Source organism: Phaethon aethereus, assembly GCF_964289735.1.
Source record: "Phaethon aethereus genome assembly, chromosome: 4".
NCBI classification, from domain to species: domain Eukaryota; kingdom Metazoa; phylum Chordata; class Aves; order Phaethontiformes; family Phaethontidae; genus Phaethon; species Phaethon aethereus.
In genome coordinates this window covers 77,513,600-77,526,296 of record NC_138578.1, presented here as the reverse complement: position 1 = coordinate 77,526,296, position 12,697 = coordinate 77,513,600, and the positions used below count along the sequence as shown (strand labels likewise).

Below are 12,697 nucleotides of genomic sequence, written 5' to 3'. Positions count from 1 at the left end.
AGAGAATATCTGGGCTCATGTCTTGTCCATAAAGTCAGCATTTCAACTTTTTTTGCATGAATGCCTAAAAGCAAGCAAACAAGGTTGTGTGTTATTAACACTTTCTTTTTTTGTTGTGCATACTTAACATACTGTGCAGTTTTGGCACTGTCTAAGACCCTGTCTTGTCTTTAATCTCAGAGCTGTCTGGAGTTCAGCCTAAGGATTCAGGAGTTCATTGAACTCATTCGACAGAACAAGAGACTGGATGCTGTGAGGTATGAAATTAGGATGCTTACCAAATAATTTTCTTAACAAGATAGTATTATGCTTCATTAGAAACATGTAGCTATTATTGCAACACCCAGAAGCCCCACTGCTGTAAAGGATCGTGCTAATGTTGTGATTATTCTTCGGATTTAAGCTGGGCTTGCCTTTTTTAAAGGCAAGGTGTCATTCCACAGGTGAACCTTTTTAAAAACTTAATGTTGTTGCTGAAACTCTGCATCTTCTTACTTGTCAAAATCAAGGTTTAGAAGATTAATCTGTTTTATAAAATGATTGTATTTTCTTGTGGCATACAATGTAATGGATATATTTACCCTTAGCTTATCTTCAAGAGGTACAGCTAGCTTCTCATAGAAACTCACTGCAGGTTTAATCACAAAATATACTAAAAGGTTAATGAAACATGCATCTAAAGATTAACATTTCAATTTTGACTGAATTCTCTTCTGTTTTACTATCTTCATTAAACTTCTTGTTCTACAAGTTATGCTTTAGGCTAGGTTCGCCCTCTGTATTGAATGGATAATTTGGAGTCCTGTGTTCTCATGTTTGAGAATAAGAAGCTAGATTATGTTATCCTCAATCCCTTCCCCAGGCCCCACATGAAGAAACCAACTCAGTATCCTATTTTCACCTCCTTTGAACTAGTTCAGTACGGACTGCTTTGAGAAGAAAGTAACACTGCCCAAGGTTACCAGTTCTGCTGAAATGAGTGCAATTTTGATACTGGGTCTATAAAATGTGTTGATAATTCTGATAAGCAGTGATCTTGCCAGCACCACAGTGTGGTGCAGGTGGCAGAGTTGCTGGAGCTTACACGTGGACAGGGGAGAGGGGACCTCATTCTGTTTTCTAAGAATATTTAAAACCTAGGGAGAGATGACAAGTTTTATTGCCAGACTTGAAGCTTTGCTAATACATTCCAGTGATAACACTGTGGCCGTTTAATACTTCTGACAAATTTTACATTAAGTTTCAAGTCTTACTGCTTTTGATGACTAGGTACTCCAGAAATTGAAACGAGCAGGAGGCCTGTATTAGTGGCAAAGTTGCTTTTTGTTCAGAGGAGCAGAGAGCTGTAAAGAACAAATAAAGTATCAAAATACAAGCACAGATTGAAAGCATTCTAGCACATTCCCAAGTTTTAGATGCAGAAACTCTTCTGCAGGGCAAACCACATCACATAACTCTTCTTGAATAGAATGAGTGAGAAAGATGTAGTTGTTTAAAAACAAGAATAAAGGAAAAAGTAATGCAAGTATGTGGAGAAGCCAGTCTAATACTAACACCACCCCCAAAATTACTCACCTTTTTGGGGTTATTTCCAGTTGTTACTTCTAATTTCCTTCAAATGTGTTGCTTGCTTTGAGCTAACTCATATAATTCCTGCTTTGCCCTACTTGCACCTAAATCGTTGTTTTGGCCCCAGCCAATGCAAATGTGCAATCTGATAATAAACTCCAGCTAGTTTTAATGTTAATAATTAAAAAAAAAACCTACATGCTAGCATTTAGGTATGTGCACTTACCCTTTGACAGAGTTCTCAGATTCTAAGGAATTGTCAGGTACGTACGAAAGGGATGAAAGACACTCAACTACATTATCTGTCTTCCAAAGCCCATGGTGCTCCTTATATCCAACAAATACTGTGCCTTTGTGCCTTTAGCTTTATTCTCTGCTAAGTTTGCTTGTTTGCCAAATGTGCAGTCATGCATCTTAACAATGAGCAGTCCATGCTCTAAAAACTATTTTCTTTGAGCTGCAGCTTCCTTATGTAGCTTTAAAACCAGAGGGCAGGCATAGAGCTGAAATGAGGAGATAGGCTGAGAACTGGGACAAAGCAGATAAGGTCATCCTGTATTTTATGGTTGTTACTGGATATGTTTTCTTCTGATCCCTTTTCCACATCAGAACTGGTAAAATTTGCAAGCTGTCAACCCTCAAGAGGACCCAGCACTCTTGGTGTGGAATAACTTGTACTGTCATAGCCTCTGGGGTTTAAAATTTACAGCTCTTATCTACATTGCAAATAGGCATCCATATTGAATGTTATTAGGGGTGCAGCATGTATATTCCATATACCTATTGAAAGTCAGGGTTGACATATATTTTGTACTCAGAATTGTAACTTGCTAGTCAAACAATACTGCTTTGACTTCATAACTTCTTGTAAAATGAAAACAAGCTACAGAAGTCCTTCTGTCTCTTAATTCACTCCTTTTTAGCTGTGTGCATTTTGATAATTTTGTACATTGAGTTCAACATCTCGATGCTTTCCTTAAATAATGTGGCTTTAAAATGTTAGTTTTCATCATTTCCTTTTTACTTTGCTTCAAAATAAATATGAAATGAATAAGGGAATATATTTTGGGAAGGTGTAGCGTAAGTCTCATTGCTTCTAGCAAACCGTTGCAACTTGTGTTTTTATTAGCTTGCTTCTGTTAAGTGCCTGCAGCAGGATTCTTTCAGTATTGTGTCCGTGGTGCAATAAATAGGTCAGGCATCCATTAGAAAGCAGAGAAAGAGGCTGTTTACCAAGTAGTTTCCTGTATGAGTGGAACTCAGAGAACTGACATTTTGTTGAAACGCAGCTGGTGTTTAAATAAGTTTGAAAGCTTTGCTTACTGCCTGCTGAGAACCTCCGAAGTGACATATTGCTTTTAGGTTAAAATTGGTGTGAGCTTTAAAAATATACATCATATTAAATAAGTGTTTGAACTTCTGTAGATTTTTAGTACATGAGTACAAACAGACCTTTCTCTAAGGTAGCTTATCAGAGTAGTCTTGAAAGTGCAAAGTCTTGAAATTCAAGAATGTACAAAAAATATTTCTTGAATACAAAGAGTAAATCTCTTAAGCACATCACGAATTTTTTCACCTAGTATCATTAGCCTTTAACTCCCACAGTCTCTTTAGCTTTTTTGTAAAGCTCATACCTATTAGATGAATGACTGATGACACTAATTTCACACTTTTGGAGCTCTCTAATTTCTTTCTGGGAAATCTGACAGCATTCTGCTGTTTTGCTCTTATGGGATGCTAGAGATAGAGAGTTCCTAGCTAAAAGCTTAACAAAACACTCTGTGCACTTCTTGTTCTTGGGATACAAAGGATGAAAGGAGTAACTAAAAATAGCCAAAGATGTGCAGAGTTAAGAGAAAGTGGCCGCAGTCTATTAATTTTAGTAAACTTCTTCCATACAAGGGTGAATAAACACCGTTTGTTTCTTTATTTTTATTATGGGGCAGGGTGGGGGGTGAGGCTGAACAGGTGTATAAAACTACTAATAAAACTTTTGAGCACTTTGAGTATAAATTTTGCTAGTAGTCATAATGGTCTCTGAGATAAAGGCATTCATTCAGGTGTCAGTCAGAAAGACTGAGCAGAACAAACAAGTCCTTTCTCGGTAACATCTTATGTTTGTGTTCAGTTATTGCTACTTGCTCATAACTATGCTCATTCTTGTGTTCAAACATATGTAGATATACACATACACACTGTATAGCTTATACTTTTCTAACAACTTAATGTACCCTTAGTAGAGAGTAAACTGTAAATCTTCAAGTCTTCATAAATACCCTTTCGTTCTTGGATTTGTCAAGTACAATACCTCTGCTGCACCTGCTTGGGCTAGAGGAACAGCTGTTTCAAACAAAAGATGATGGAGTTTGTCCCCACAGATTTTACAGAATCATTCTGGGGTTTGAAAAACAGAACTTTCTACCTATTACTTTGATCTGTCACAAGAATTTAGTTATTTCAGTGATGGTCCACTGGTCATGATTTTAAAAAAAAAAAAAAAGCTCCCTGCTCTAGCTACACTGACTAGTGTGTGCTAATGGTGGTAAAAACATTGTAAATAAGCATTGTAAGGTTCATATATACCTCCAAGAGTGTAATGTTTGCACAAAGAGGTGGAAGCAGCTGAATGAAAGGGAAGGGGTAAATCATGGCATGAGTGCAAATAAGGTATTATTTACCTGTTGTGCATTCATGAGTACTCATATAGTGCAGTTTCTTGCTTTCCAATCTACAAAAGACTTGAGTTCTGCAAGTGAACGAACTTGCTTCTCTTAAAGGAGATCTTGCTTCATTTAATTTCTCTCTGTTGGCCCTCAGAGGATGAAGTTCAGATGTTAGCATGGCAGGTTTTGTGGGAAACCTTGTTTTCTTAAGGGACACAGGCCGAAGGGAAAGTCAGGAGATAGACTAAAACAGCAGGTCACTTTAAAAAAAAAAAAAAAAACAAACTAATTCCTTCTGGCTGAGCCCAAAATGGCCACCACATCCCAGTGTGTTCAGTACTTTGCAAACGATGGAAGTATTGGATTGCTGAGCACTTCTGCTTTGAACGGCTAGTGCCCTCACACCGCCATTATATATTGTACATACACAAAACAGTGTTAATTCTAGCTGTTCCTGAACGCATACAGTAAGTGTGGCCAGTATTTACCTGTTGCAACTCAGAGTCTTCCTATAAGATGGGATGTATTTGTTGAAATGCTGTCTGTAAGAGCAAATTATTAAAGCCTGATGGGGAGTAGGACCACAATACTAAAAAGGCTGGTGCAAAACTGAAGTACCACTTCTGTTCTAATATCACAGAACACAAGTGCACAGTGTTCGGTTCTTTTAAGAGGATTTTTTTTCTCTTCTCCCTCACACATGCACACACAGTAATTTAGCTAAACTGCTAGGTCTGAATTTTTTGCTTTGCCTAAGCTTTCTTTTAAATAGCTATCGCTTTTATCTACAGCTCTGCGCTAGCACTTACTTTAGCTTTCTTCCAGCATGTCCAGGCTGCCTAGTCTCTTCTGTCAGGCCATGGGTTTTGTACTTGTGCTCTCATAACAGTAATCACCTGGGGAATAATATTTACATTCCTGAATTGCTTACTCAAAATAGGAAGCTGGGTGGAAACAGTCTGTCCTACATAACTTCCATTGCTTCCTGGTTTGGGTGGGAGAGGAAGTAGGAGTACTGAAACACTGCTGAAGAGACTGTTCTCATGGTATTGATGACCTAAGTGTAGTTAGTGGAACACAGAGTTGGGGGGGGGGGGGGAGGACGACACACCAACAACTTATCTAGACTTTTTTTTTTATTCAACCTATGAAATGGGCAATTGGAAAATACTGTATATTCCTGAAAGTAATTTGTAACTTTAAATAGGTTTTAAAAAGACTCTCTAAAAGTTAAAAAGGGCAAACACTTACCAGAGTACTTCAGAGGTGACTTGGTTTCTTCCCTGTAATACAAGCTGGTGAGAAATAACAGCATAGGGAAGACTTTTCTACACTTAGGTAATGCCAGAAATTCAATGTAGTGCTGATTCTGTACTCAGTCTACTATGCCACATCTGTGCACCACTGAAAACAGGAGCTTTTAGCAGAAATGCTGAACTAATCATCCCGTTTAAAGGCTGGAGGGTTTTCCTGCACGCTTAAATTCCAACTCGAAAATTGATGATCTTGGGAAGACTAGATAGGGGAGGCTTTCATACAGTGTTTCTGAGGAGTTGAATATCCTTATAATCTGATAATAATTCTCTGGTTTCTTAGTCATAATTTCCTGAAAACTATTGAAGTTTGTATTTTTGCTTTAAATAAGTTTCTGGTAATTCTGTCAGTTCCAGTATCTAAGTTTCCAGCCTTGTGTGTATCTTTTATAATCAGTATGCATTAAAGTACAAAAACTTGTACTGAAGTTCTACTTAATTTTTTTTATTTCCATGGCAAAAAAATTTACTCTTAATAAGGTGTTTTCTACTACATTACCCTGCAGCTTCTTGTACTCTGCACAGAATGCGATATTGCTTTATAGCCTATACAAAAAAAAACCCTCATTTATTCAAAAGTAAACATTCTCTTAAATGTCAGTATAAACAAGGTAGATATTTGAACACTCTTGACGTTTAATGGTTTGGAATAGCTGATGATCAGACTGCATTTATCTCACTTGTGAGTGTGTGCCAAAGGAGTGTGTGATAGATTGAGCTTGCATAAGTAGAGACATTTCTTCTAATAATCATGGATCTCTCATTCTAGATGTAGGTGATGGCAAGACTTCATGCTACAGTAAGAAGTTGTGGTTTCTAAGAAATTATGGTGTCGAATTGCTAATTCTTAGTCATTCTTGCATTCACATTTGCAGAATGTATTTTTTTTCAAGCCCATTAAATGCATCCCCTTTTGGAGTGCATGTATTGAGAGCAGAATCTAGAGTTTTTCTCTGAAATCTTACATAATTCTGTAAATTTACTTGGTTTAAAAACAAGACTGTTTAATGACGTATAAATTCTGTATTTCAGACATGCAAGAAAGCATTTCAGTCAGGCTGAGGGAAGCCAGCTGGATGAGGTTCGACAAGTGATGGGAATGTTGGCCTTTCCTTCAGACACTCATATCTCCCCCTATAAGGTAACGTTATGTTTGAAATTCAGCGGTACAGCAGAAAAATAAAATACATGTTGCAGTTCTTCTTCCTTACAGGAAAATGCATTGATAATCTGAAGATCAAATGTTGTTTTAATTTTACTTTCCAAAATCCACCTTTATAATAGTCCTTAATTTTAATAACCAGTCCTTGCCTGTACATTAATCCAGGTACTATTTGCATTGTTACAGTTGCATCTTAGTAGTAACAGACAAATTCACGTTGAGCTAGGCATACCCCCAACCCAGCACTGAAGATCTGTGGGGCTGGAAGCATGATATGCAAATACACAGCAAGAGACCGAAAATGGGGGAGTACAAAGAAAAAAACTGCAGTTTTGTTCAACATACTAAGCTTTGGCCTTAATACACTAGCAGCAGTTTTCAATTCTACTTCTCAAATTACTATCCTTATGATGGTTGGGTCAAAGAAAGGAAAGATGATTTGAACGATCTGAAAGCATTATTTTTGATGCTTGAAAGTACGTGTTCATTTATTGGGTTCATACAAATTAATGTAGATATTAATGGTAATATCTACATCTAAATTTGAATCAAGAAAAATTCACAGGTAGTTACTGTTTCTACAGATTCTGAATTTGTTTTGTGGTCATGTACTGATTTTTTTTTTTTTAACTTAGCATTGGAGGTAGAATGTAGACAAGAGTTGAACTGGCAGAGATCAACAAGAATCCTGTGAAATGCCAAGCCAATATGTGGCAATGCCAGTATAATCAAGTTTTTTAAACAATTGGTGATGAAATCAATGGTTTACAAACACAAAAAAACCCCAAACCAACAACCCACAGAATTAATGTGAATTTCTGTGCTAATCCTGGAGTCCTAGAAGGATCCTGGTATTTCGGAGTCTACATTTGATCTGCATTACGAGCATGAACGATAGATGTGTTAGAAGACTGGATGTAAGACAGAGCTTATCATTGTCTTAGTAGTTAGAAAGAAATAGGCAGGACGTAAGTCCTGTATGTTGTTCTAAGGGCTAGTTTGGACAGAATGTTTCAATGAGGGAGAGCAAGGAGAAAAGCTAGTGTTGTTTCACGTACAACCATACAATTGGAACAAATTCCCTACTACTTTTTGTGGATCTGACTTAAAACATTCTAGTTTAGGGAAGTTATGTTTTGGGTCCTCTAATAATTACCTAGATAAACAGAATCATAGAGCTTGTTTGGAGATACCTTTAATAGGTTGACTAGGGGTTCTGTGTACAAATGGCTTCTAGTAAAATGACTTTTAAACCTGGGACAAAGTTTGTCAGATCATAGTATCTCTAATAGACTTTTATCAATCCGAGGGAATAAGCATCTTCTGTAATAGGTGAATAGAAATTTCTCTAGCTTGCCATCCTATCTTTTAGGACTTTAAGGAAAACATATTTAATGTTGTGGCAAAACAAGCTATCTTCTTTTGATACCCTTTGAATAAGCTTGTGTGGCTGTGGCTGGAACCAGCTGGACATCTAGTAAGCTGCTACTTTTGTGTCCCATTACCTAGGCTCTTAATCATAGGCTTTTCTTAATCATTAGTAGTACTTTCTCTCTTTATTATGGATCTGTTGTAGGCTCTGTCTGTTACATCATCTCAAGAATTGCCTTAAGGTCAGAACAAAAGCTTCATCCTGCACTCCGGGAACATTCTGGCCTTAGATGGGGCAGGTGACAGAACAAGCACATGAAGTCTGGTGGCAGAAAATGGTGCTTTTTGCTTTAGTTAAGGCAAGATACTTCTATGTATTTACTTTTGCCCCCATCTGTGTAGGTTCTCTGCCTCAGTTCTGCTTGTTGATTTGGAGCATTTAGAAGTCAAACAAATATTGCTGATGTCCAGGATTCGTTCCTTTCTGTGGATTTGCCTCTGAATCTTTCTGCCTCTTCCTCATGTGAATTATTCCTTCATTGGTGCTGGTATTTTTCCAACCATAGGCTCACAGTTGATCCAACTGTTTCTGCTGCAAGACTTTTTTCATTTGCTCTCTCATCTTAGTATTCCTGGTAGTTTTTTTAATCTCTTGAAATCTATCACTTACACTTGCACCCTTTTTCAGCTTCTGTGTAATTCCACTTTCTAAATGCTTGTCAGAAAAACACACCAGGACTGGTTTATGTGAGCTGCATCTCTTCCTTCCCTCATCCTAAGCTGTTCCCAGTTTAATGGGAGCTATTAACACTTTTGATCCTGTCTCCAATCCAACAGTCATTTTGTCTGTGCTCAGGGAGACATGCAGCTTCATAATCTGAGCTCAGATTTACTAGTTGTACAAAAACCACGTCTCCCCACTGTTGAAGTAGTCCAGTTTTTAGTTAGAGAGAAGGGATGGAGAAATAATTGTACTTACTCAGACAACTGCTGTCAAAGTCCAGTTTAGCACTTCTTTAAATGTTGGCCTCTTGTAGTTCTATGAGGTATTTCCCACATTTATCTGAAATATAGTTCTGTGAACATGTAATTTTTAGGATAAGGATGAAAAAATTATTCATAAAATACTAAAGAAAAGTACTATGGTACCATTAAATCATTTGGATAAAAGTTCTCAGGCCATTCTGATCTTCTTGGTGTGGAGGAATTCTGGGATACAGGCTACAACAAAAGGGGTAATGCTGGAGTCCCTCCCTCTCCAGTGTCTTGACTTGAATGAACAGGGAACTGCGGAGAGGCAGAGTGGGCCAAGGTGGTACAGAGCAAAGCATAAAGACTAGTGTCTGCATCACGGTAAAATCACTGCCTAGTAATTTTGGTATAACATGTTTTGAATTTGATGCTGCTACTCAGACTATTGTCTGTCACTAAGTCTTTGATTTTCTTTAAAAGACTGTTTTATAAACTAAACAATATACTAAAATGTTTTGTTTCTTCTAGTTGCCTCAAAGTGTAGCATGCACAGTTGATAATATGAACTGGTCTCTAAGATAGAAGAACATTGTCATTTCTCATTACCAAAATGCATGTTATGGATACGAAGGAGAAGGGGTGCTAGCAGAAGAAAGGATTAGGTCTTTGCCTGTATATATAACATAACATAAATATACTTTCAAAGGGTCTTCACTTCTTACATGACTCCTTCACAGCATTGCTGTTAGGGTTCAATATATCCTTGACCTGCGGATTTAGTTCTTGCTTCCATGAAAAAAATATCACTACTTTTAACTACTGTTCCCTGTTTTTTAGGTAATGCACAGCATTACAATATATATTAAAGAATTTTGTCCTTAAATGTATAGCTTACCTAAGTTTTCTCTAACTTGGGGTTGTGCCAGCTTTCCAAATTAAAAACTTTTTACAAAATTCTGTAAACAATAAATGTTACAAAGAGGTATCGGCAGAATTAGCCTGACTTGAGGTAAAAAAACGCTTCTGACTTTTTGATGGTAATGGTTCAGAGGCTACAGAGCAAACATTGCACAGTATTAATGTTGCTTCATAAGTAGGCCAGCATTCTAGAAAACTAAATGCAAGAAATAGCCTCACCAGGATTTACATACCTTAATTAGAACGTTAGGTAGATGATGGAGAGAGATTGAATATTGTTATGCCAGCTATTTTAAATAATACGTGATTTAAATCATATTTCTGGTTAAAAGGTACTTTCTAAACAAGAACATTCATACTATGCATTAGCATGTGTACTTTTATTTTGCAATTGATTCAGTCTAGTGAGTTTTGCAAAATTTACCACTCCCAGGCTTTTGCCCCTCGGGACAATTAGACTGAAAACAACTTATAGTTGTGTTGTTTTTTAACAGGATCTCTTGGACCCTGCTCGATGGAGAATGCTGATCCAACAGTTTAGATATGATAACTACAGACTACATCAGCTGGGAAACAATTCTGTTTTTACTATAACACTCCAGGCAGGCCTTTCAGCTATAAAAACACCGTATCCTTTAATGCAGATACTACTGTCGAGTGCAAAAAAAGCATTGTGTTTCTTTTCGTTCTATGGATGCTTTTCAGAGAGCTCAAAGAGGAGATGTCTCACTTGAATATTTTTTCTAATGAGTTGTTTTAATGGAGTATGAATTGGTCTCTCTATTAAATTAAGGGGAGATTATAGTAAATGGCATTAGGTTTAAAAAAAAAAAAAAAAAATGTCCAAACCAAAATTTTAAGGTGAAATCTACATTGTGGTTGCATATGGGGCTCTTTCCATGTGTCTTAAGTTAGTGGATGTATCTGCAAAAGTTAGAGAGCTGGGTATGAATTACTTTTTTTTTTTTTTTTTTTTTTTTTTTTTAACACTTACACACAAATTTACCCTCTCTGGTTTTATGTGAATATTCAAATATATCCTGCATCTTTTGAAACTTAGTTGGATTTTCTGCACACTATGGTGTATTAGAGGACTGGTGCTGCTAAAGTGTTCTACGTCAGAAGCTTTACCTGTAGAGGGTGCCAGGCATTTGTTGCTCACTCTTGTTTCTTGAAACAAAGCAAGCACCTGATTCTTACATGTACACATTAAACTTGAATTAAGTGATTGTGTATGTTCTATAACCGAGGCTACACTTGCACAGTTTACTGTCTTTTCCAATGTATGGCATTAACTAATTCTTGTTACATTCTGTGGTGGTTGTTCCTTAACTCTGTTAAACAGACAGTGTTACAAAGAGGATGGGAGCTCAAAAAACCCAGACTGCCCCGTGTGTAGCAAATCCCTGAACAAGCTGGCTCAGCCTCTGCCTATGGCACATTGTGCCAACTCCCGACTAGTCTGCAAGATTTCAGGGGATGTAATGAACGAAAATAATCCTCCTATGATGTTACCAAATGGATATGTCTATGGATACAATGTAAGTGTCGAAATCAATGACTTACTGAAGTCTAAAATAGCAGTGGTTATAGTAATCTTCTACATCAAAATAAGAGCTTATAAACTCAGTCAGAAAGCTAGACGTATCTTCTATACTAACAGCAGAAAAGTAATTTCTTGCAGTAAATATACTTTAAAAATTATGTGATTAAATTGGTCTTAAACTATTGCCTGATTGAATATATAAAGTTATGACATGAAATCAAATGGCATTGGAAATCTCTCCCTCTGGAGAGTGATAATGTAGAATAAATTACTTTTATGGGCAAAGATATTTTGACTTCGGACTATAACATCTTTGTTCCCAAATTAAGAAAAAGTGTATTTACTAAACAGTTAAATAATGCTTTCAGTTACTATTGTGAATATTATCTTTTGATTTCACTCTTTTTCAGTCTCTGCTTTCTATTCGTCAAGATGACAAAGTAATTTGCCCAAGAACCAAAGAAGTTTTCAACTTCTCACAAGCTGAGAAAGTCTACATCATGTAGGTCCGTAAAACACATGATGAAGTGCCGCTGGAATTTTGACACAGTGTATATTGGCATACCCTGTAAAGGGGGGGGCCTTAATGTGTGGCAAAGAAGCAAAACCTGCCACCTTGGGAATCAGACCTGTCGGTGGCATTATTGTTTCTTGCGACCAAAGATCAATGAGCAACAATAAACATTCTTCAAAAAAAAAAAAAGAGAGGAATTATGACTTAAGTTTGTACTTGAATAAAAACAAAAACAAATTTTGATTGTTAAGGTTTTGTAACATAACGTCAAAAATTGGGCTCTTCTCAAAAGTACTTTCATCTTCTAAAGGTTAACTTTCTTTAAAGATGGACACTTGCACTGGGGGAATGTTACAACAGATTTGAAATTGAATCAATTTTTCTTCCCTCTTTTTCACAATTGTCCAAGACCCTTTTGTTATCAAAGATTTCAGTAATACCAATATGTTCTCCTTTAAGCTCCTCTTTGCCTTCTTTTTGATCCTCTCGTGAAGTAATCCTGAACACAAATTATGTAACTTATTTCCATGGGAAAATATTGATGTCTGACACAAGACTGGCTTCTCTGGAGGATCACCTAGGGACTGGTTTGAAGGAGTATCAAGTCTTTTTCCAAACCCAAATGTTTTAAGGAGGTTGCATAAGTATCGAGAGGAACTGAGAACATTT

General features: G+C 36.8%; 1 protein-coding gene across 3 annotated transcripts in view; it reads left to right on the top strand.

Annotated features, from left to right (window-relative positions):
• Window positions 1–12,475, top strand: part of MAEA (macrophage erythroblast attacher, E3 ubiquitin ligase) — a gene marked incomplete at its 5' end in the record, with an annotated part of 55,685 nt that extends 43,210 nt beyond the window's left edge. For all 3 annotated transcript variants that reach the window (XM_081999084.1, XM_081999083.1, XM_081999082.1), the window contains 5 exons: window positions 181–257; window positions 6,578–6,686; window positions 10,463–10,596; window positions 11,314–11,509; window positions 11,925–12,475. In XM_081999084.1, the coding sequence (XP_081855210.1) occupies window positions 181–257; window positions 6,578–6,686; window positions 10,463–10,596; window positions 11,314–11,509; window positions 11,925–12,020 (612 nt within the window). In that variant the 3' untranslated portion in view covers window positions 12,021–12,475. The remainder of the gene's footprint in view (window positions 1–180; window positions 258–6,577; window positions 6,687–10,462; window positions 10,597–11,313; window positions 11,510–11,924) is intronic.
• Between the last annotated feature and the right edge of the window lie 222 nt (window positions 12,476–12,697).